Below are 26,355 nucleotides of genomic sequence, written 5' to 3' on the forward strand. Positions count from 1 at the left end.
CGCACCAAATATTTACACTTTGGACACAATTTTGACATGTTCACTTAGGGTGTACTCTCTTTTGTTGCCAGTTATATAGACAATTATGGCTGCATGTTCAGTTATTTTCAGAGAAAATAAATCTTTATTGCTGTACAAGCTGCACATTGACTACTCTAAAATATATCCAATTTCTATTTTTATAGAATTTTCCTCTGAGAAATAAAATGGTTTCTGAAATGTGAGGGGTGTACTCACTTTTGTGAGATACTGTATATAAATAATACAGTATCAAATCTACAGACAGTTTCTTCAGAAGGTTCTTGCAACCCTATAGTAACTCTTCAATGGCCACTTGGTTGGGGACCTTTGTTTTATATGTCTGCTAATCAACAAGCAGACATATTCCTTTCATGAACCTACAACACACTCTATGCAGCACAACGAAAGACCATCGTCATACCAAGCTTCTCTTCCTCCAGGTGCATTCATCAGTTAGGACATTGTGTTTTATGAATGAAAGCTGGAGGATACGGCCTTGCAGAAAGCAGTGGAGACTGGGGTTTATTAAGAAAAATGTAATATAGTGGAACCCACTTATCTCGACCTCGGTTAACTCGACAACCCTATTAAGTCGACGTTTTTGAAGTGGAACCGCCAAATTCTCGCTTTTTCTAAGCATTTTTTATCGGTTATGTCGACTTTTTTATGTCGCCGAACCCTGATATCTCGAACACAAGCGGGGAAAAATTTGCCATTTAACGTCGGTTATCTCGATCGGCGCTGTGCAGCCGCAGAAGAACTCGCGAAAGTGGCAGAAAAATCAAACCTTACAGCTGCTACAGGTGTTGTATTGTATACTGGTGAATCTCTGCTGTTAGTTAGTGCACATATGCCTTTTGTTGTTAAATGTTATGCGATGAACGGGAGGCGAAAGTAGAAGCGCGGCACTGAACAGTACACGGGAGAACGTGAGATGAGCAGCAAAAGCATAGAATGAACACCGGCAGGATCGGGGGGGAATCCGCGATGCGCTTTGGGAAGAAAAGCGCAGCCGTTAAGAGAGTGCCAGTGGGAAGGCACGTACCGGGATACGCATGCGCGATAACAACGACCGCCGTGAACCAACATATACCAACAATAACGGACGGTGAGAGTGTGGAAGTTTAAATAGGAGCTGGTGATGATGCTGAACGAGCACCATATGTGCGCGATTGAAGCCGGGAGCTTCAGAGAAAGCGGCCGAGAAAGCACCTGCTACGCCGAAGGGGGCCGAAGGGGGCGTGGCAGGTGGATCCCCGACAGTTAACGAACGTGTACTGTATGTATTTTTATAGCATGCCTTCATCAAACAAATCGCAGCAACGCTGTTGTGTAAAAAAACCCTCCAAAAACATTCTCATTTATTAACGCACATCATGTACATAAAGAAATTTCAAGCACATTAATATATTGCCGCCATATTGGTTTTCGTTTATCGATGCTTTTTGGCACCCCCTAGGACATCGACATAACCGGGTTCCACTGTAGTATCTTTGAGTGCGTTAAAGCCTAACTAAAAAACAAAGCCAAGCCATCTACTCTGGAAACAAAAGTAAAGTATGGTCCAAATGCACCTGGTGCCCCTTTTACACCTGATTGCTTTTTTTAATTGTCTGATAAGATGCCACAAATCTCACATTTAAAATTAGTTTGAGTTGGGATTTTCTTTCCTGGTATTTGTAAAAGATGTGATTTTGTGTGCTCTTTAATGTTTCTAAACTTTAAAAAGGTGTTGCCTCCTAGCTAACACTACTGCAATCCACAGATCAATGTTGTTAATAAGCATTTAGTTTCTGGTCAACTGCAATTCTGCTCATCTTTCGCGATGCCATATGGAGCGCATAAAAATCATGTGCCATCTGTGCTTAAGATGGATTTGAAGAGCTGGTTGCCAGATGTAGCTTGATGATACATGTACGCAATTATGGATGTGTCATAATGTATATGCATCTATCATATACATATACATCTTACACCTCGTACTCCTTGATGTGATGTGAGGAATTTTGGATTTGTTAAAGTTGGGGCTGTGTGAAGTGATAGAGTTTGAAAAAAGCATAACAGCAAAAATGGGCTCTTCTAAATAGCCCTTTTTAAGGATTTTTTTAAGGCCTGTCAAATCATCATCACTGATTATAGAGCTATTGTGTGTAAATGAAGGAACTGCCATTTTTAGCCTTTCCCAAGCATTTAACATGCCAGGGTTGTCAAAGTGTATTATCACAGTTTGTGCCTCTATAAAGTGTGTCATCATGACATACAGCAAGACTTATTGTAGATTGTTGTTCTGTGGTTATATGGACTAAAGCCATCTATGCGCTTGGGAAACATTTCACTGCCTCAAGCAGAATTACAAAAAAAAAAAAACCCACATGTTGCGGGAGAAAAACATTTTAATTACCCAAATGCCATTTGAAATGAAAAGGCTTAAAACAACTTAAATCACTTCTTGAAAAGAAAATGACTTTTCTGCAGAGGAAAAAGTAAATTACCCTATGCTTCTTCTTGTGCCTTTTTGTAATTTCTATCTTCAAATAATAATGCATTAAATCAGTCAGATTAGCCCCTAGCACTGAATGATTGTGTGTGGGGTAAACTAGCCAATCAAGCCCACCTAGGTTTGACTGATGGCTCCTGCAGGTTGAGGCTTTTTCAATGGCAAGTTTCTTTAATAGCATTTATATAAAAAAATAAAAAAAAAAAGTTTTGCCTGGAAAAGCTGAGGCACAATATTTTATGAAACAAGAAGATTTGCAGAAAATGACCAGTAATGAATAAGGACCATGCTTTCACTATAGACTAAAGTTATTGCATTACAATGTTGGGCTAACTTTATAAAAAATGCTAGGGCTGATATTTAGATCAATATATACATGAATAACAAATGAAATGGGTTGAACACAGTGCAGTATGTTTATCTTCCTTCTGGAAATTTCCTCATCTTTCCCAACTATAAATTTTTAATATAGTCTTGATTGTGCGTTATGGTATTTTACCAACTTATGTAAAATGTCTACAAATCACCTTACTCATGCAGGTCAAATAATGATCTATAGCTTTGTACCTGCCATTTTGGAAAGCATTGATTTACGGTAAGCTTGGGAAAAATTAGGCAGTAATATTCTGAGCTAACATAATTGTCTCTAGATTTCAACCTGATTGTCTGTATAAGCGGAGTATAGCACATCCGGGAATTACAACCCAAACTAAAAAAACCTTTTGCTCTAAAATGTTGATGTGTGCAACTTCATATTAATGTACCAGACAATTATTTGTCAAAGGCAGCAATAGAGTTCTTTTTTTTTTAAGTTAGTTTTTCACATTAGAGATGACAAGTATTTTAAAAGGTTTTAAAAGAAAACGCCGTTACTCAGGGCATGTTATAGACTGTGATAAGGGTCTTAAAACAACATCGAGGTAGAAAATAAAGTATACTGCAATAGGGATCATGACAGATAACTAACAATAAATAAAAATAATACATGAAATGAAAACATGGATGGGGTGGAACAGTATGATTTTTCTTTTGTTTTTTAACTGCCTAATGAGTAAAAAAATATTTTGTACATCCCATGATGCACGATGGCTGTCTATTACATGTAGTTTTGGTGTAGTCTTCCACTACACCAAAAGAAAAAGTGCCACAAGTGTCTTTTTGGGTGAAATTTTAGTGTCAGTATGCTTGGTAATCTTTTACTTGGTATTACAATTACTGTAAAAAAAATAAAAAAGTTAGCTTTTTAAATACTGGTATCTTGTGCAGTAGTCTCGACTTTAGCATCTTCCAAAAATTGCAGTCTGATTGTTTGACATTTACTTACTAGATTGTTAAAAAAAACTGCTGCATGTTCCCTGACAGGTTTGGAGGATCTACCATGTCAGTCAAATGGTGTGTTTCTATGAAAGGAAATGGTTATTGGCTAAGCTCATTAACAAAATATATCAGACTCTGTAGTCTGGTTTACAAGAATGCCTGTTCATCCACTTATCCTCAATTGCTGTTTGCTTTATTCCTTCTCAGAGGAGTACTTTTATATTCACTGGCTGTGGATAATCATTTGGATCACGTTTCGTCATAAGACTTTTGGTTTGCCATATTTTTTCTTTTTCATTCTCTTGTTCTTGTACATTTTAGTCTGAGCTGCTTTTTGTAAGAAAAATAGCCTTGAAGGTTGGTGAGGGAATTAGTCAGCGATTCTCCTCTGACAAGTTTAATTTTCAGGATCTCCAAAGCCAATGTCATCATTCTGTGCTTCTCTATTCAGTGTAGTCAAGCTTTTCCAGTGATTTTTCTGCAGTGCACTGGCCTCGTAGTTTGTCATTAGTTCCACTTGTATTGGGTGATTGTTTATTTATTTATTTTTTTAAGTTGCTGCTGTTCAGCTTGTCTGTGTGAGAAAGCCTGAGAGGATGAAAGGTCGGTACAGCGCACAGTGCAAATGGAAAGACATTCATAGGGTGCAAGTTCTTTCAGTGTTGACAGTGGACTGAGCAAAATAAATAATAGTAAATCCTAGAATAAGAGCAATGATTAAGAAATACATCGATGTCGGGTTTATTAAATAATTTGAGTGTCTTCTGCTGGATTGATAAAAACAAAAAGGAAATGGTTCAGAAAAGTGGAATAGAGGATCATCATGAAGGCAGCATGCTCTAGATTTTCAACTCCATCATGTGCACTGCAAACTACATTCTGTGCTGTTCAAACTTAGAAAACTATATATGATCACGAAGAAGCATATCCAAACATTTAAAACTCCACAACAGGATGGTTTGCAGCAGCAGAATCCACATTTCTTTCCTATGAACCAAGATCAGGAATCTGAGGCTACAGCGAGCACTGGATTACCAGGACAAGGAAAGTGAGATCCGTACAGATTTGTCATAGTGCCATGTGATGTCGCAACTTTAATTGAGCAAATCTTGCACAGTCTCTCTCTCTCTGCTCAGTGTTTGTAATCTTAAAAGGAAAATATCGCCATATAACAGAGCTAGCAAAAAAGTATAACGGAGTTGTTTTTGGCTACCAGTTCAAGTCTGCTCGTGCACTGCCTAAACTGAGATGATCTGGTCTTTTTTGTTTTGTTAGCGCCATGAAAAAAAAAATGGAAACTGTTCTCAGAAAGTGTCCACACATGCACTTATTTATTTCAATAAATCGCAACATTTGCTTTCATACAATCGCTCAAGCTGGCATCGTGATTGTGATACAATTGATCGTGCAGCATAAACAGGTACCTGTAAATGATGGTAAATGAATCTGATCTTTCTCTTAAAACGTAGTCCGAACAAACACTCTTACGAACTGCTCCGTTTTAGTGAATCAAACACATTCAATGCAACCAGCGCAACCAGCTGTTTCTGATCACAAACAAATAACTCTATCTGGCTCAACAGCTTTACTCGAAATTATTATTTTTTAAAGTATGTTGTTCGATGGCTTGCGGCTTCAGGTTTGTCCAAATCTTCGACAACTGATGTCAACAACGCATTTGGCAGTGTCCGTCGGTATGCTGGTTAAAATGTGGTTTCTGTGTGTTTAAGTGGTTTTGACTTAAGTAAACTAATACTTGATTTATTAAGGCTTTGTATCTGCTGTATATATAAAACCTGTCATGCTTAGTAAATTAACCTTGACATAGTCTTAAACTCACTACTGGTTGGTGTAGGACTAAGAAACAGAAGTTAAATATAATATTATTATATAATATCATTTAATTTGTCTTTCAGGTGAAGTCAATCACACATCAGGCTTTATTTAATTTTTATACACCATTTATTAAAATGTGCACCCAAGTGTATTCACTAAATATGTGTAATTCCTTGAATCTACAAGAACCATGCAAGGATATATGCTTGTGTTGCCACCCCTCATAATTGTCATGCCACTTTCTTGCCACCCCATAAATAATTTTCTAGATCCACCCCTTTACCAGAACTAGAGGGTTGAAGTTTGGAAAAACATTGTCTCTTTTTTTTTTTATCTTTAGCTCTCTGGGTTTGGTGATCCCATGTCTAATGTAGGCTCAGATTCCTTCTCTTGGCTAAAATGTATGCAACAGGTGGGGTCTTCTTATGTAGTATCTCATCGAAGCTGCCCAGTTCTACAAGATCCATCATGGTTTTATATAAATTATCATTAATTAAAGCAAAACATATCCTTAATAGTAATTATTAACTGATTTTTTTCCCTCGCCTTATCTCAAAAGAATTCATAAACAGTACCTGATGACCTGCTTTTATAACAAACTGTTCTGTAAAGGAGGCTGCTTTCTCCCTGACACCATCTGCCTTTTCACAGTCATGACTACCACATGCTTTTTAATTTCAATCTCTAGAGTGAATTCTGCTGATATTAGCTTTCATTACACAGTCGAATTCTCTGAGCACCCCTCTATATTTATTAAACTCTTAACTGAGGAATACAAGCCGCTGTGCACTTTGCTGCTAGTAAATAATTGAATAAGATTTTAATCCACCAATTAGGCCAAACAGCAGGGTGAGAGGAAATCACATGGTGGCTAATTTATTAGTAATAATGTCTGACATTTGTACTGGCATAAAATGAAGACATTAAATGCCAAGCTACAGTGTATTTATTAGTTACTGGAATATGGTATGTTGTGAAGTATCAGCTTTTTAAAACGAGAGTACGATTACCAATATATGCAATTAGCTTTCTACCGATTAGGCATATATATGGCTATTACTACACTATGATCAGTGTCTATTGTTTTTATTTGTTTATTTACCTGACGAGGAGTTTACTCAAAGGGAATCCTTAAAAGCAGTGGTGTGACTCTTTTAAAATGATCCCTCTTGAGCTTTCAGACAGAAAGATTCTTTTTTTCATAGTTTGTTTCCCCATAGAGCATAGATGAAATTCAAATTTGTATGTCAAGTATAAACCAGGGTGATGCAATTTTGAGTCTCTCACAGAGAACCTACGTTGTGTGATGAATATAGAGAATAAAGGAAAATACATGCTTTATTGTACACATGTACGTCAAAATGAAATTCGTTTCTTTTTATACCTTCGTTTGGAAGGAGTTGAATTCACAGCAGCAATAATTTAGATTAAAGACCAGGCTGCGGCAGGGATTGTTGGGATTTTCACATCTTAAACCTTCAAACATGAATGTACTCTGAGTGTAAACATTTTATAGGATTTCTCATTAAAAGAATTCTGTTAGCAAATATTTGTAACTTGAATCATTGTAAGAGATACAGTCGCCTTTATTCATCATATTTAAGCAAATTATGTGTGTATGATTTGTGATCTTGACATTTATTTTACTTTGTTAGAAATATTCTTTGCAAATATGCCAAAACATTGTGCACACACTTAATCGTCTGTATATGAAAGTTATCTACATTTCAAGGTTTGATTTCACATTAAAACGAATTGTGTACGTGAAGTAAAACATGCATTGTCATGCTAGGTTGTAACTTTATTTAAAAAAATATATAACTGTTATCTATTTTTACTATTTTAAAGACCTCATCAGTGTTACATCATTCCACAGTTTTTCCATTGTTTTTTAAAGTAGCCACCTTTTGCTTAGATTACTGCTTTGCATTCTCTTGATGCCTACTTTAAAGAACCTACAATATGACATATTTTCAGTTCACTTTTTTTTTCATGTATATAATTCCACGTGTTAATTCATAGTTTTGATGCCTTCAGTGTGAATCTACAATTTTCATAGTCATGAAAATAAAGAAAATTCTTTGAATGAGAAGGTGTGTCCAAACTTTTGGTCTGTACTGTATATATTATATAAACTTTTGGTCTGTACTGTATATATAATATAAACTTTTGGTCTGTACTGTATATATAATATAAACTTTTGGTCTGTACTGTATATATATATATATTAAACCCCCTTAAATTTTTCACTCTTTGTTATATTGCAGAGTGAACATTTTTTGGGGGGGATTAACATATATAACAACGGCCGTTCTTGTAGTTTTTGGAAATATGTGGAATATCCATACAAGTTTTTGACAATATTCCATATCTGTGAAATCAAAACATGAACATGTATGCAATATATGTACTTTGCATTTGTTGTTATATATCAGATTTCCACATGGGACTTTTCATGCAGTTTTAGCACCTAACATGATAAAATAGTGATAAATTACCTATTAATCTTAAACTGTCAATAAATCATTTATGGCTATCAATAAATAAATACTGCTGTTGAGTTTAATGTGAATAGAGATAGAATTTGAAAACATCTATGGGAATGTAAAAACCCTTTTTGAATGTGTTGATAGCTCTGTAGCTAAAGCTAAATATGACTAATTTAAATAGTATATAATATAAAGAGTATTAAGGCTAATAATTTATAAATGCACTTGACCACAACTGAAATGTTTTCTTTATATCTGTATAGTAAGCTGTTATTTCGAATCACAGTGGTCATGTCACTAAAAATAACCAGGCATATAATTATTCATGTGTGTGGTCATAGTAATGAAAATTGTCCTAATTCTGCTTAATTGTGGGGCAATTACTGTCAAATAATGACACTTATGTAACTTGTAATAATCAGAATAGATATAAATATATATTTGATGTGAACAGTTGAATTTAAATAGATTTGTATTGTATAAAATGTGCAAAAGCTAGATGAAATAACTTTTATCGATATCGTTAAGTGATAGTGATGATGATTAAACATCACTATCACAATTATTTACAGCATACCTGTTCATGTAAGGTTGACACAAAGACCAGACAGACATTTGGAATGCCTCATTCAGTTCTTTGTTTACTGTAATATCACTGAAGCAGATGCACCATGTCCAAACCATATGTATTTTGTGAAGATAATGACAGCTTCTAGCCTAAGAGGGTGTAGACCATTCTTCCACCCATTGACAGCAGCACCAGTTTAACCTCTTAGACTCCCAAATGACTGTGTATAAAATCGAATTCTGGTTTTTGCAGTGGAGTCAGTGGTCCCTGTAGAGCTGCAGTATGCCCTGTGTCTGCGTTTGACAGTTGTGACTTGGTGACCTTTTTTTCTGCATTGTGGAGAATTACAGCTGTCTCAGAGGACCACTGTTATTTAAAATAACAATCAATAAACAGGTGTCAGATTTGAAGCCAGAGATATCAACAAAACATCCAGCTTTTTTCCTACAATGCAGCAGGATATTTCTCGAAAAATGTCTCTGTCCCACTTGTTTGTGTCAATTTAAATTCAAATGTATTTGTCACACACACACACACACACACACACACACACACACACACACACACACACACACACACACACACACACACACACACACACATATGCAGCATATAATAGCAGAATAGAAAAGCATTTACAATATAATAATCAAGAATGAAATGAAATTATATATTAAACAAACATCGCAAATTTGAGTGCTTAATTTGAGACTTGTCGCATCAGCAGAACAAGTGTTTATCGATTAAATAAAAATTTTCGCTGGAGTTTATTTTTTATTTCTGAGTGAGGAAAGGATGTTGTTAATAAATGTGTTGCGTTTAAGGTTTTAAGTTTGCCTGTTTTATTTATAGTTATATTTTTTATGAAAATGGCAAACGGAAAAAAAGAAATGCGCGCTGCATTAATTGCACGTTAATTAAATTTGCGCCGTTAAAATGAATTTGCAATTTTGCACTAACACGTTATTAACATGTAATACGTTAATTTTGACAACCCTAAAATAAATATATATATATATATAGTAAACAATATATTTTTTATATAGTAAACAATATATTTTTTATATAGTAAACAAAAACGTTTATGACAGTCTTGCCATTCTCTCAGTCAGCCTAATGAGGTGGAATTCAATGGTTTTTTGAACAATCTTGAGGATTTCCCATAGATGTTGTGTGCTTTTTGGCTGCTTTTCCTTTACTCTCCTGTCCAACACTACTTCTTAAACAAATGGCTTTTAGATAACCTAGTGGTGTGTTTGGGGTCATTGTCCTGTTGGAAAACAAATGATGCTCACACAAATTGCAAACTAGATGGGCTGGCATGTCACTGCAAAACGCTGTGATAGCCATGCTGGTTAAATGTGCCCTCAATTAAACTAAATCATCAACAGTGTCACCAGAAAACCACCCCCACACCATCATACCTCCTCCAGCATGCTTTACAGTGGGAAATACACATTCAGGAACCCTCCGTTCACTCTATCTATGTCTAACAAAGACTTGGAGGTTAGAACTAAAAATCTCAAATTTGGACTTTCAGACCAAAGAGCATTTTTTTCCAATGATCTAATCTCCATTCTGTCTGTTTCTTGACTGAACAAATCTCTTCTGCTTGTTGTTCTTCTAAAGTAATTGTTTCTTTGATGCGATTCAACAAGATAACCTGAATAAAGTAGTCCCCTCTAAACAGTTAATGTTGAAATTCAATTGCCACTATGTCAGAGAAGCATATATGTAAATCAGCCTGTATAATTATAGCATTTGTTGTTTTTGGAGACACTTCAATACATTTGACCTTCTTGGTATTTTTCGAATTGACTGACCTACATTTGATAAAGTGATGATGGACTGTTTTTTCTCTTTACTTAACTGAAAGTTACTTAATATAGACATAATACAGTATGTATTAGAGCAGTATTTGTCACAGCACTAATAGGGCTATTGACTCTGTACTCGACCTTTTCTCTGCACAAGGCAGCTGATGGTCTTCAGCACATTAAGCATGCAAGAAATGTCACACATCAACTCTTGACAGGAATACCTATGAATTAAAAACCATTTCAAGTGACTACCTCATGAACCTGATAAGAGAATGAGGTGAATTTGCCAAGCTGTCATCAAAGCTACTGTAAATGTGGGTACTTTGCACAATCTAAAATATGAAACATATTCAGGGTTGTTTAACCCTTTTTTTGCACTGAATAATTCCATACATATTTTTTTAATAATTTTAATGTTTTCAGTATTAATGTACACTATTGAAAATAATAAAAAACAAAAAACTCAAAATGAAAGAGAAGATACGTCCTAACTTCTGACTGGTACTATCTAATAATACCTAATACCTAATATTATGCAGCTGTGGAATTGTACGTGTGTGCAAAGAGGCCATTAGTGGTCATTGTGTTGGGCATAAAAAGTGGAACTAACAAGCCTAGATTTTAAACCTCGATCTGCTTCACGCCATTGAATGCAAATATTGAATATACCGATGTACATCTATATATTAAGTTAAATGAGTATTTTTTTCAATGAAGAACAGCACTGTATGAGGAGTTGCTACAGTGGGGTTTGTTCTATTTTCCACAGAATGTTTTTTAATGCTGCACAACACTTTATTAGAGCGAGCACCAAGAGACGGATAAGTGACAGATCTGGTGATGACTCACCATGATGTAGCGTATAAACCCTGGTTTGCTATCATCAGCTTCCCTATGATACTCACACGCCTTCCTACTTCTCTATCTATCTATCTATCTATCTATCTATCTATCTATCTATCTATCTATCTATCTATCTATCTATCTATCTATCTATCTATCTATCTATCTATCTCTCTCTCTCTCTCTCTCTCTCTCTCTCTCTCTCTCTCTCTCTCTCTCTCTCTCTCTCTCTCTCTCTCTCTCTCTCTCTCTCTCTCTCTCTCTCTCTCTGATTCTCTCTCTCTGATTCTCTCTCTCTCTCTCTCTGATTCACACATTTGTGGTACACAGTTTTATGGCCCCAGAAAAGGAGACCATCAGAAATCCAATTCCCCTAATTATGCGTGTCGCAGTTGTTACTCGGAAGCTGTGTTGTGACAATTAGGTGTTCACAAGATCACAGTAAAAAAGTTTGTGCGTATATTCTGCAAGGAAATGATGAATGGGCCGATATGAGATCTTCTACTTATGCCAGGTGAAGAGGAGGCATCCGAAACCGCACAGAGATATGAGAAGGCGCATTTTGTCCCTCAAGTAATGGGTTTTATGAAGTAATCGGTTTAGCAGAATTTTTATTTTGTTCGGATTATAGAACGGTTTATCCCACCCCTCTCAAACAGATTACAATTTCATTCAGTTTGGGCATTTTTATTCCGATTGAGGTGTTCATATGAAGCATTTTCATTCAGATCGGACTTTTAAACTGATTACAATGCTCCATGTACGCACACCTTATGTCAGAGTTTTGTGGATGTCTGGCCACTGAACATCTGCAAAAAAATAGCATTCATCAAACTGCAAGAAAAACATTCCTGTTTGAAATCTTTAGTTAAGTTTGTTTAACACAAACATTTGTACACAACCTTGTGCATAAGGACATTGTCCAATTAGTGTCATCGAGCTGCACGGGGCATAAGCTAGTAGTTACATGTGAGGTCTGAATACTGAATTACAATATGAAATCCTTACCACTTATGTATATTTCTGAATACAGCCCTAGATGAGAAATATTATTACTGTAGTTTCTCCTAAAATCTCTCCCCAACTTAGAAATGACAGAACCAATAGAGCAACATAGCTGTAAGCAACTTTCCTAATAAGCTGAGGAACCTCAACAGGGAAGAAGGAAGTGATTAATTCTCCCTGCAGAATAATAATGACACTCTTTCATAATGACACCAAAGAAAACACGTATGGAAAAAAATAACAAGAGAGTTCTGTAAAGCTTTGAACCGTAACTGCATTGTGCTTTTTTTTTTGTATGGATGGATTGTGCTCACTGAGCTACATTGTGCTTCTTCTTCTTTCCGCCTCCTATCACTCTGTCCTCTACATCTGCTTCTTTCAACCCAACTACCTGCATGTCTTCCCTCACCACATCCATGAACCTCCTCCTTGGTCTTCCTCTTTTCCTCCTTCCTGGCGGCTCCATCCTCAGCATTCTTCTACCGATATACTCCATGTCCCTCCTCTGCACATGTCCAAACCATCTAAATCTCACCTCCCTCACCTTGTCTCCGAAACGTCCTACATGCGCTGTCCCTCTAATAAACTCATTTCTAATCCTGTTCATCCTCGTTACTCTTACTCAAAACCTCATCATCTTCAGCTCTGCTACCTCCTGCTCCACCCCCTGTCTTTTAGTCAAACTGAGCCACATTGTACACTGACTGTAATTCCTAAATAGGACTGTACACTAACTATGAATTTGTTCATGGACACATGATGCACTTTGCAGATTGTCTTGTATGTATACATTTTACATTTGCCTTATTTGTTTTGATGCATTTTTGATTCAGATTCAAATAATTCATGTTAATGGAGGCTGAGTGCATTTGTAAGCTGTTACCTTCAATAATGTTTCAAACCAGTTTCCCCTCATGCCTTGAAATTCTTGTGGGTTTAGTAGGAACATATTTCCGTCATTTTAGAGGCAGCGCAGCTAAATCGACTTTGTTCCACCCCATTACCTGCTGAAAGAAGATGAGCATCATCCCTGTCTGCTGCTCCTTATATGGTTCTTTCTGTTTCATAGACCAAAAAGGGCACGAATAGTAACAGAAACAATAAATACAGTCATCTGAAATTATAACATTTCAGGGTTAGTGGCATATTTCCTTTTACACATGCAGTCTTTTTGTTCCTTTGTTTCAATCTCTTATTGTAGAGTTTTTGGAGATTGGAATTTTAATTCATACATGACTCTCGAGAATAAAAATGTTTTCCACATAAATTAATTGAACCCCTCAATTTCTTCCACCCAGGGTTTTCTCAAGAGTGAGCGTGTGACACGGATGGTGCAGAGCGGAGGCTGCTCAGCCAGCGATTTCCGCGAGGTCTTCAAGAAGAACATCGAACGCCGCGTACGCAGCCTACCTGAGATCGACGGTTTGAGCAAAGAGACCGTGCTGAGCTCCTGGATCACCAAATATGACGCCATTTTTAAGGGAGAGGAAGACCAGCGGCGGTCACAGGGACGCATGCCCTTTAGCGCTGTGTCTGAGCTTATCCTCAGTAAGGAGCAGCTCTATGAGATGTTTCAGCAGATACTTGGCATCAAGAAATTTGAGCACCAGCTGCTCTACAACGCATGTCAGGTGGGTTTTGTCTTCCCTGGTTTGGAATGCTATGCTTTGGTATAACATCATTTCTCATGTTGTGTATTTCGTATTATCTATTACACATCATAAACATGAACATACAAAACACAATGAATATACTGTATATTAGCGGCCAACCGATTCCTTATTTTTAACGATTCATCGCAACAGAGAGTTGATTGCTGGAATGATCCGCTGCACAGGGAGTGCAATATAAAATGGATTTTTTATCCTTTCATTTATTTATTAATATATAAATTTTTATTTCATTTAGCACATTAACATGATTCGTTAATGTTTTTATTTTTGTGTACTGAAGTTCTGTGCTATATTACATGGCGTGTTTGTTTTTTATGCAGTATTCATTTCAAAAACTATCGATCAATATGTTCCTTCATCGGCCAGTATGATCCAACCTGGCTATCGTCCCCTCTCTCTCTCTCTCTCTCTCTCTCTCTCTCTCTCTCTGTGTGAGTGTGAGTGTGAGTGTGAGTGTGTTTTGTTGTCTTAAGAGTCTTCAGTCATGTTCTGTTGCTATTAAAAATTATTTAATTGATTTCTACATTAGTGGAAACTAGGGATGCACCGAAATTAAAATTCTTGGCCGAAACCGAAACACCAAAAGAAATTATGCCAATTATTATTACCATTGCATTTATGGCTATGATTGTGTACTAAACTTACTAAAATTAAGGCATTTTAATTGCATAAATTAAATATTAAAGTTTCAAAGAATAAATCAATCACAAATTATGAAAATATTTATTTATAGCACATTGCAACAATGCACAGGATAAAATAAATTAAAATTCAAACTTAAATGTTTAACTTAAATGCACTCATGTGTACATTAAATAATAATGTAAAGGCCCTCTGGCCTCCTGAAAGGTTGTAAAATTAAATATGTTCTTTGATAAAAACAAAGTGCATTCAGAACAAGTGCAACTGCTTAAAGATACAACAATACAACATCACTGGGAAACTTCCTGCCTTTTCAAAAACGTCCGCCACAGACGGAGTGCGCATGCTTAGAGGGGTTTTGCTTTTCTGTGCCGCGTTTCTCTCATATTCAGCATAGTGATCAGGATGTTTGGATTTCAGGTGATAAATTAAACCCGACGTGGAGCAAGTTTTTACAGACGAAATTTCGGCATTACATGTTTTGCACATCGCTATCCATGGGTCTTTCTCAGATATACTGAAATACGTCAACACCGCAGACATGTTGTTTCAGACACGCACGTGCAGGCCGCGGTGTCTGTTTGCGTCATCGCAACAAACTGTTTCGGTCGTGTTTTTTCGGTGATCAAAGTCTTTCGGTGGTCGAATATTCGGTGCATCCCTAATGGAAACCTTTGCGCTCACTTATTATATTATATTATACACACACACACACACACACACACACACACACACACACACACACACACACACACACACGTATATATACACATATGTATATACAACATATATATATATATATATATATATATATATATATATATATATATATATATATATATATATATATATATATATATATATATATATATACGTATATATACAGTGGGTACGGAAAGTATTCAGACCCCCTTAAATTTTTCACTCTTTGTTATATTGCAGCCATTTGCTAAAATCATTTAAATTCATTCTTCTTCCTCATGAATGTACACATAGCTCCCCATATTGACAGAAAAACACAGAATTGTTGACATTGTTGCAGATTTATTAAAAAAGAAAAACTGAAATATCACATGGTCATAAGTATTCAGACCCTTTGCTGTGACACTTATATATTTAACTCAGGTGCTTTTTATTTCTTCTGATCATCCTTGAGATGGTTCTACACCTTCATTTGAGTCCAGCTGTGTTTAATTATACTGATTGGACTTGATTAGGAAAGCCACACACCTGTCTATATAAGACCTTCCAGATCACAATGCATGTCAGAGCAAATGAGAATCATGAGGTCAAAGGAACTGCCTGAAGAGCTCAGAGACAGAATTGTGGCAAGGCACAGATCTGGCCAAGGTTACAAAAAGATTTCTGCTGCACTTAAGGTTCCCAAGAGCACAGTGGCCTCCATAATCCTCAAATGGAAGACGTTTGGGACGACCAGAACCCTTCCTAGAGCTGGCCGTCCGGCCAAACTGAGCTATCGGGGGAGAAGAGCCTTGGTGAGAGAGGTAAAGAAGAACCCAAAGATCACTGTGGCTGAGCTCCAGAGATGCAGTCAGGAGATGGGAGAAAGTTGTAGAAAGACAACCATCACTGCAGCCCTCCACCAGTCGGGGCTGTGTGGCAGAGTGGCCCGACGGAAGCCTCTCCTCAGTGTAAGACACATGAAAGCCTGCATGGAGTTTGCTAAAAAAACACCTGAAGGACTCCAAGACGGTGAGAAATAAGATTCTCTGGTCTGATGAGACCAAAATAGAACTTTTTGGCCTTAATTCTAAGCGGTATGTGTGGAGAAAACCAGGCACTGCTCATCACCTGTCCAATACAGTCCCAACAGTGAAGCATGGTGGTGGCAGCATCATGCTGTGGGGGTGTTTTTCAGCTGCAGGGACAGGACGACTGGTTGCAATCGAGGGAAAGATGAATGCGGCCAAGTACAGGGATATCCTGGACAAAAACCTTCTCCAGAGTGCTCTGGACCTCAGACTGGGCCGAAGGTTTACCTTCCAACAAGACAATGACCCTAAGCACACAGCTAATATAACGAAGGAGTGGCTTCACAACAACTCCGTGACTGTTCTTGAATGGCCCAGCCAGAGACCTGACTTAAACCCAATTGAGCATCTCTGGAGAGACCTAAAAATGGCTGTCCACCAACGTTTACCATCCAACCTGACAGAACTGGAGAGAACCTGCAAGGAGGAATGGCAGAGGATCCCCAAATCCAGGTGTGAAAGTCTTGTTGCATCTTTCCCAAAAAGACTCCTGGCTGTATTAGATCAAAAGGGGGCTTCTACTAAATACTGAGCAAAGGGTCTGAATACTTAGGACCATGTGATATTTCAGTTTTTCTTTTTTTATAAATCTGCAACAATGTCAACAATTCTGTGTTTTTCTGTCAGTATGGGGAGCTATGTGTACATTCATGAGGAGGAAGAATGAACCTAAATGATTTTAGCAAATGGCCGCAATATAACAAAGAGTGAAAAATTTAAGGGGGTCTGAATACTTTACGTACCCACTGTATGTATACGTATATATACATGTGTGTATTATATAATATAATATAAGTGAGCGCAAAGGTTTCCACTAATGTAGAAATCAATTACATTATTTTTAATAGCAACAGAACATGACTGAAGACTCTTAAGACAAAAATAGTGGAAAATAAAACGGTTAAAATATTAGATTAAAAGTCTCTGTTTCCCTTTCTGAATGAGAAAGAAACATTGGACATTTATTAACTGGACTTCCAGCTCCTTTCAGTCTGTTGTGTTTTTTTTAACAGCTTTTAGATACTTTCAGTTGTAATACCACATTAACAAAGTTAGATCGAGCAAAACTGAATATGTGGAAAAGAATAGCACTCGTAATAAGTCATATTTTGAAAACTGTGGCTTTTAAATGAATATTTTTTAAGAATATTTTGTGACACCTGCCTTAAAGGGAACGGCAGCACTATTCCTGAATCTGCTCCTGTAAACAGGGCTACAGAGGATCTTGGTCCATTTATCAAGCTCCATGATAAAGCCAGATATAGCCAGCTTATAACAGCTTTTCAGTCAATTACATTTGGTTAGTTTCTTGAAAATATTTGTGTTGATTTTTTGAAAGCATTTTTAGCTCACCTTCATCTGTCTAAACTTCTCTGAACCTCCTGGCAGAGTGAACCAAATTTGAGCTGGTATTTATTTATATATAGAATTCATTATGCAATCAAGGAATGGCAGACCGGGGTGGTGGTCCCTCTTCTTAAGAAGGGGGACCGGAGGGTGTGTTCCGACTATAGGGGGATCACACTTCTCAGCCTACCTGGGAAAGTATATGCCAGGGTACTGGAGAGGGGAATACAGCCGATAGTAGAACCTCGGATTCAGGAGGAACAGTGTGGTTTTCGTCCAGGCCGTGGAACACTGGACCAGCTCTATACCCTCTACAGGGTGCTGGGGGGTTCATGGGAGTTTGCCCAACCAGTCCACATGTGTTTTGTGGATTTGGAAAAGGCATTCAACTGTGTCCCTCGCGGCGGCCTGTGGATGGGGTCCGGGGCCCTTTACTAAGGGCTGTTCGGTCCCTGTAGGACCGAAGCAGGAGCTTGGTTCGCATTGCCGGCAGTAAGTCAGACTTGTTCCTGGTGCATGTTGGACTCCGGCAGGGCTGCCCTTTGTCACCGGTTCCGTTCATTTTTATGGACAGAATTTCTAGGCGCAGCCAGGGGCCGGAGGGTGTCCGGTTTGGTGACAACACGATTTCGTCTCTGCTCTTTGCAGATGATGTTGTCATGTTGGCTTCATCAGACCAGGACCTTTAGCACGCACTGGGACGGTTTGCAGCCGAGTGTGAAGCGGCTGGGATGAGAATCAGCACCTCCAAATCCGAGGAGTCCTCAGTCGGAAAAGGGTGGCTTGCCCACTTCAGGTTTGTGGAGAGTTCCTGCCGCAAGTGGAGGAGTTTAAGTATCTTGGGGTTTTGTTCACGAGTGAGGGAAGGGTGGAATGGGAGATTGACAGACGGATCGGTGCAGCTTCTGCAGTAATGCGGCCGATGTACCGGTCTGTCGTGGTGAAGAAAGAGCTGAGCCGCAAGGCGAAACTCTCGATTTACCGGTCAGTCTACATTCCTACTCTCACCTATGGTCATGAGCTCTGGGTCATGACCGAAAGGACAAGATCCTGGATACAGGCGGCCGAAATGTGCTTTCTCCGCAGGGTGGCTGGGCGATCCCTTAGAGATAGGGTGAGAAGCTCGGTCACTCGGGAGGAGCTCAGAGTAGAGCCGCTGCTCCTCCACATCGAGAGGGGTCAGCTGAGGTGGCTCGGGCATCTGTTCCGGATGCCTCCTGGACGCCTTCCTGGGAAGGTGTTCCGGGTGCGTCCCACTGGGAGGAGACCCCGGTGAAGACATAGGACACGCTGGAGAGACTATGTCTCCCGGCTGGCCTGGGAACGCCTGGGTGTCCCCCCTGAAGAGCTGGAAGAAGTCTGGGCATCTCTGCTTAGACTGCTGCCCCCACGACCCGGCTTCGGATAAGCGGGAGAAGATGGTATGGTATGGTATGGTATGGTATGCAATCAAGCCCCACAAGAGTCTTTAAACTAGCCGACACAAAACATCACTGATTTAACTCTTTAAACAGTGAGTTTTGTCAACTGCTTATCTGTGACATTCTGTTTTTTGCAGTCTGCATTATTTTGCTTTAAGATCATTTTTTTTTGTTGTTTAAATAGAGAGGGCCAGGGCAGCGATGTTTTATGCTATACTTTGTTTGTGTCTTCTTCCACAATACACCCACATTTCATTTGTAGTGAAATTATGCAGTGTTTTTGTTTGTTTATTGTCCAAAATAAAATTAAATAGTCTGGAAAGCTAAAATCATGGGGAGGATATGCCTTTTTTTTTTTTTTTTTTTTTAATTGCCATTGCTTCTCAAATTTTCCACTTCATTGATGTGTCCTAGAATACCTTCGGGTCTTATGCCCTTTATCTTAATTACCTGAAGTCAGGTGTTTTTTACCCAGCACTGCCTGCTTTGAAGATGTTCCATAAAGGTCATGGAAATAATCAGCCAGTTCATGGATGTTAGCTGCCATAGCCTCTCCCAGTCGAAAGCAGTAGTGAAAGAGATTTAATGGCCAGTCTTTGGGTTTTCTTCTCTTTCACTATGTTTGCTGTGAGCACATTAGTGCAGTTTGTAAATAAGTGTGGCCTACATGTGAACAACATCCAGAAATGATTGAAGTGTTAAGTGAAGTGAATGTTTCCAAAAGAGTAAAGTTGAGGTCAGTAGTTTACAAACACCTAAAATAAATATATTCAATCGCAAGCTCATTTCAAGACCAAGTCAATTAGTTAATTGAATTAGTTCACATTAGTATTGAATTTAAAGCAAGTGATTAAAGACCGATTTATTTCAGATGTAGTTCCCTATTTTAGAATTCCAGTGGGTCAGGAATTTGCATTTACCAAGCAACATACACTGCATTGACTTCTTAAACATTCTGGTAGACTGCAGAGATTTAGGAAATGCCTATTTTTGATTGACCATCCTTGATAATTAGCAGTTAATTAGGAGTGGCCTGTAGCTGTAAAATGACCTACAGTACCTTTAGAGCAAGAACCTTTGATACCATGGAAAAAATGTTATCAACGCAAGCAAGCAAGAAAGATAATTTTGTGCAATTGCTCGTGTTCATCAGGACACACAACTTAAGGCACTAAGTACAGCTGAATGAACAATTGTATTTTGTAAATATAATGACTACACAGAAAATTCCGGAAAAGAGGAACACATTTAGGGGGATGAACAAACTTCAGTCTGACAGGGTTCAGCTAAACCCCAATAGAACAGTGAAGGAACTATTAAAGTGGAAACTTGGATGCATCAGGTACAAAATAAAGTAACTCCATCCAACTGTCACACAAGGAGAAAACTCTTAAAGATTGCTTTCTGGTCAGATGAAAACATGTATGGGGAAGAAGTATTTAAATGTAAAAAAAAAAAAACCCATCTCATTTCTAAAGCATGGTGGTGGCAATAACATGTCGGTGTGTTTTGTTTGAAACACCTAAAACTATAGATTACATCATGATTCAAATAGCTTATGGAAACCTTTGATAAACATTTGAACACCTAGTGATACCTGTGAAACATGGTGGTGGATGCATGTATGGTTAGCAGTGGTTTGGTGGATTCTGAATTGAAACATGTTAACCATTTAAAATTCAGTATGTTACCAAATTGTCCAAATGCTTAATCAGCTTTTACTATGGAGCAAAACAATTTTAGAAGTACTAAAGTAGTTATCCAGTGTTTTAGGCTTTTGTTTGGCCATGTATGGGTGATGGGAGAAAATATTAACAGCAACGGTGCCTCATGCATTTGTCCACAATCTGCATTTGATTGTTTAGTCTTAAAGAGTTCAACTCATCAACTAATTACCAAACTATTTACCAGCCCTCACAGCCTGAATTTGATGTGTTTTTATTGTTCACATTTTCATCTGGACAGGAGTGTGTGTGCAGCAGGGGCGATCAGGAAAATAAATTGGATTTGGTGAAAAAAAAATCTAATTGTCTTATCATTTCTTTAGTGCTGGCTCTTCATGCGCAGGTGATTTGTATGATTGCTAAGCATACTTTTAAAACATTTGTTTATCTTTTCATATTGCTCTATTTCTAACCATTAGTTGTGCCTGTACAGTATATGCTTTTTCCTGCATGCTTCTTAGCCGAAAAGCTTTACTCTATTGCTTTGGTGTTTTATGTGCACTGTGATGCCAAACCATAATTTTAGTCAAATTTAAACTCGAAGCAAGTTTGACACCTCTCTGCTGCTTTTTGCCAATCGGTTTGTACAAAGTTTATTGAACACACCACTTGAGTGCTTTTGTTGTTCATGTTTTTTTTATACAGCTTTTATTATTTCTCACATTATACTGCAAAAAAAGCATTTTTAATGACTGAGCCAGTCTGGGGAAAGGTAGCTATTGATTAGTACACCACATTCATCGTACACCTAATTAGGGAGTAACAGCACAACTTTCTAGATGAAAAATAGCAACCTGTTGTTTTTTTTTTAACCAATAAAAACCAATAGCCTGTTCCTGATTATTATCATGCCATTACTTAATCCATAAGAAGTGCTTGTTTCTGTCTGCTGTATGAACGTAATACGGCATATGCTGTGTGTTTCACTTCTTTGATTAACTGTGTTACTTATTGAGGGCTGCAGCTGTGGAATTTTAATCCATTACATTGCAGATGTATTTATAATAGCAGGAATGCAGATCTAACACGTACATGAATAACCAAACACCTGATTATTATTTACTAGATAAAAGCAAGACAAGCTATAAGGACAAATACTTAAAAGACAGTCAGCAGGTGTTGCAGAATTCGACATATGTCACCATATTTAAAACATATATGAAATTGCATTGTTTTAATTTATTACGTATATCTATATATTAATTTAGATTAATTTAAATATTTAGATCTGCATCACTTGTCACTACGGTGACGTGAACATCATGAATTTCCTCTCTGTAGACCACATTTAGGCACAAACTAGGATTCTTTGTCTCTATTGGTTTTGTGTAATAAGGTAATAATTCTGTCTGTCTGTGTGTGTTTAGAGAGTTTGCGTTATTGCTTACACTCAAAAAATGTAGGCTTCTCTAAAGCTTTGTCACTAATGACTGCTGTCGTTAGCGATTAATCAATAGTGACAATATGAGAAGCTGAATAAAGACCTCATGCTATACTCTGACATTTATATTGGCTTAGTCAGATTAACGTACTGTCATCTGTCATTCTCTATGAATAATAAAATTTGTAATACCCGGCCCGAGTTATTGCTCTTCCTGATAATCTGATTATCTTTGTTCTATTTCAGTCCTTTGCTTCTCCTGTGATTTACTGACTGTTTCACCAGCCAATGTCAGATGTTTTAGCTGAACGTTTATAGTATAAGTAAGATGTCAAAAGTACGGAACACTTGTAGACTGAAATCAGTGGATGTGTGATTGAGTAAATGCCAGATAAGTGCAGAAACTGTGTGAGTCTGAGAGGAGGATAAATGACAGGCACAGGGCAGGGTGGAAGGGTGGAAGAATGCTAATGGAGACAGATAACAGAGTGAAAGTCAGAACCGTTCAGGTGGGTATTTGTTGTGGAAGGGCCTTGAGAGTGACAGGATTTGACTGCAGGAACTCCAGAAAGACGGTAAAAAAAATAGACGGAGACAGAATTGCCAAGATAAATAGGAGGCAGACTGGAAAATGATGAGTCACAGGACCAAAGAGCATATAGGGGAGAAGTTAAAGGGCCATATTTACACCTGGAGACATTTTGACTGGGATTTAAAAGTTAGATTTGTATTCATTTACACAGGCAATTTATTGATATTCAGAGCAGGGTTGAACATGTGCTTAAGTCTATTTTCTTCTTGGGTAGAAACATCATGGATAGGTCTTCCAGTAATGTCTTGCCACAACCTTTTAACACATCCAGCCTGAAAAAAAAATCTGGGACAAAAACTGCAGACTCGTGTATTGTAAAAGCAAGAGGCAATTTAAAAACGATAAAGAAAAATGATTTATATGTTGAAAGAAAGAGTAAGAGATTGCAAACATCAAAATAAACATATGGGCAAAAATATGTGGACACCTTTTCTAATGACTGCATTCGCGTATTTTACGGACAGAATAATATCAAGCATATTGAATCTTCTTGCAGTCTCCATAGATAAGCATGGGCAGTACAATGAGTCATACTGAAGAGCTCAGTGACTTTTTATTTAACAAAAATAACTCTACTGAAAGATACTACTTTTGCTACTATTCGGTTTGTGAAATTTCTGCCCCGCTAGATATGCCCAATCAACTGTAGGTGTTATTATTGTGAAATAAACCTGTCTAGCTCCGTCAGGAAGCAGTAGACCAGGCAAGCTCACGGTGTGAGGCCAATCGAGGGCTAAAGCACATAGCAGGTATAAATAAGTATCAATCATTACTCGTCACAGAGTTCCAGCCTATCTCTGGAAACACAAGGCCCTGTGTGTTGGAAGTTTCATGAATTGGGATTCCATGGCCGAGCAGCTGCACACAAACTATAAGATCATTATGTGCAGTGGCAGGTGTCTGCTGGATTGCCGTGAAGCGCACCACCACTGAACTCAGGAGCAGCGAAAACATGTTTTTTGGAAAGGATAATTCATGCTTCACTATAAGTCAGATAGATGAATCAGGGTTTGGGGGATGCCGTGAGAACACTACTTATCTAAATGAATGGTGCCAACAGTAAAGTTTGATGGATGGGAGATAATGTTGTGAAACTGTTTTTCAGGGTTTGGGCTACTTATCTTGGTTCGGGTTAAGGGTATGGCTAATGTTACAGCAAAAACAAGATATTTTAGACAATTGTATACTACATTGGGGCCCCAGCTTGGGGAAGGTCCTTTCCTGTTCCAGCATGACAGTGTCCTTGTGCAAGAAGTAATGGTTTGAAGTGTGTGGTGTTGAAGAACTACAGTGGCCTGCACAGAGCCCTGACCTTATCCTTTATACTTTATTTGACTAAATTGGCACCAACACACTCAAAGGTTTTGTAGAAAGCCTACTCAGCAGAGTGGAGGCTACTATAGCTGTGGTAGTATCTATCACATAATACACTGGTGTATTAAAACAATATGGCATAATTATTTACAGTGTATTTAAACAATATGGCATACTTATCTAGAATCTAACAAAACATCTATCTTTATTTATTTATTTTGAGACATAGGATGTGTAATTGAGGCCATAAAATTTTAAGGTTTGCACAGGACATATTATTATTATTATTACTATATTATTATATTTTTAAATTGCAAGTAATAAAAATATTTTCTGAGTGTATTTTCAGACTTAAATAGATCAGATTCAGGTTACATCAAACTGTGATTTTAGACTTGACTTGAGCATGAAGCAGTACTTTCACCCAACATGCTCATTTCTCACAGTAATACAGTATCTGTCCATTCCATTTGTCTGCATTCACATATGCACTCTGAAGGAGAGAACAAAAATATAATTTCCAGGTTGCAGCAAGATATTTTGATGAGCTACATGGAATGGGTCATGAGCTCGTTGGCCATTCAGACATGTAGCAATACCAGCTGTTGCCTTGTGAGCAGGGAAGTGATTCACCTTGCAATGCTTAACACCTGTGGCCCAGTGTATCCAGAGAGAGAGAGAGAGAAAGCTTACACTGTCTCTCGCTCTCGTTCCCTCCTTGCACCTGCCATCACCCTCATAATGAACGTATTCCACCTCTGCACCCCGCTGCTCTGTCACCCCTCATTAACTAGAACAGTGAGGCAGGTGAGCCAGCAGGAAGTGCTGATGAATTAGTGGTGCATTTCTGTAGGAAAAGACTGTGATGGTTAATATTGTCAAAACAGATCATTGCCTGTCCCTCTGCTTTTAAGACAATAATTTTTTTTTATGTGACTCAAGAACTATTTCACTGATTTTCATGTCTAAATTCTTATAATTACCCACAGTCTAGCATAGATTGTAAAAGAAAAAAAGAATGGGTTCATTGGAAGTAGATGACATCAGGTACACTCTAATACAGAGCCAAATTAGGTATCTGCTGTACTCCATCAGTTTAGATACATAGCTATTATTTTCACTGTGTACAAGTTTTCACTTTAAAAGTTACTTCAACTGCAGTATGAGAAAAATATGGTTAAACAAATGGAGTCCTAAGAGCAACACTGTAAAGTGTAAAGTGTCAGATTCGGAGCTCTACCAGCTAATTCATAGCCCATTCAAAGAATAAATCTGGCTAAAGATTTGTGATTAATTAGTAGAGCATTGGTTTATAGTGGACAGACAGAGTAAAGCTCATTTTAAACACAAAGCACTGTGTGGCTTAGGAACTAATATGCAATATGATTTATAGTGGACAGTGTAAAACTAGCTGGAAGCTGTGCAAATCAAACAAACTCTTGGCATTATTTTTTGCCTGGAAGCATTACCTTTAGAAAAACAATAACCTGTGAGTTCAGCATGAATGCCATCTAACAACCCCACCCCCCTCCATGGTAAATCTGTGATTAGGAGGTTCTTAAACCTTGTTGTCATAGAAATAGTAGCCAAAAGAGACTAGAATTGAAATTCCAACAAGGTAACTCAGCAACAAGAATAAATTTAATCCATGTTCCATGTGTGTGTGTGTGTGTGTATTTGTGTTTTTAGGTATGTGAATAGGTGTTTATGGGCATGCAGTGACAGTTAAATGTAAACTGTCTTAAGGGTGCTTTTATAAAAAAAAAAAAAATGCAATGGTGCCAATTTGTGCAAGTAATTTATACTACAAACTATGCATTCCTGCTACATAATTAAGCTTACAAAGCTGTGTCTAGAACTGTGATTTAAATATGGAAAAGGAGATCAGTCACTGAGGTTCTGAGACATAATGAGATATTTGTGTGCAGTAGTAAAGCTTCGGCACCCATTAATCAGAGTCTGGAAGAGGGCAGAGCAGATCGAGATGAATGAAGGGTGGCAGTTGAATTTTTTTATTACATTTTTTAAGTTTGTCCACAGGTAGATTATAAGAAGAAGATTAAAACCAAGCAAAGTAATTACTATAATACAAC

General features: G+C 37.7%; 1 protein-coding gene across 4 annotated transcripts in view; it reads left to right on the forward strand.

The window, feature by feature from the left end:
* Positions 1-26,355, forward strand: part of cadps2 (Ca++-dependent secretion activator 2) — a 123,649-nt gene that overhangs the window by 34,784 nt on the left and 62,510 nt on the right. For all 4 annotated transcript variants that reach the window (XM_083545977.1, XM_083545975.1, XM_083545976.1 and 1 more), the window contains exon 3: positions 13,695-14,027. In XM_083545977.1, coding sequence (XP_083402103.1) covers positions 13,695-14,027 — 333 coding nt within the window. The remainder of the gene's footprint in view (positions 1-13,694; positions 14,028-26,355) is intronic.

Source organism: Silurus aristotelis (genome assembly GCF_946808225.1).
Source record: "Silurus aristotelis genome assembly, chromosome: 7".
Lineage (NCBI taxonomy): Eukaryota > Metazoa > Chordata > Actinopteri > Siluriformes > Siluridae > Silurus > Silurus aristotelis.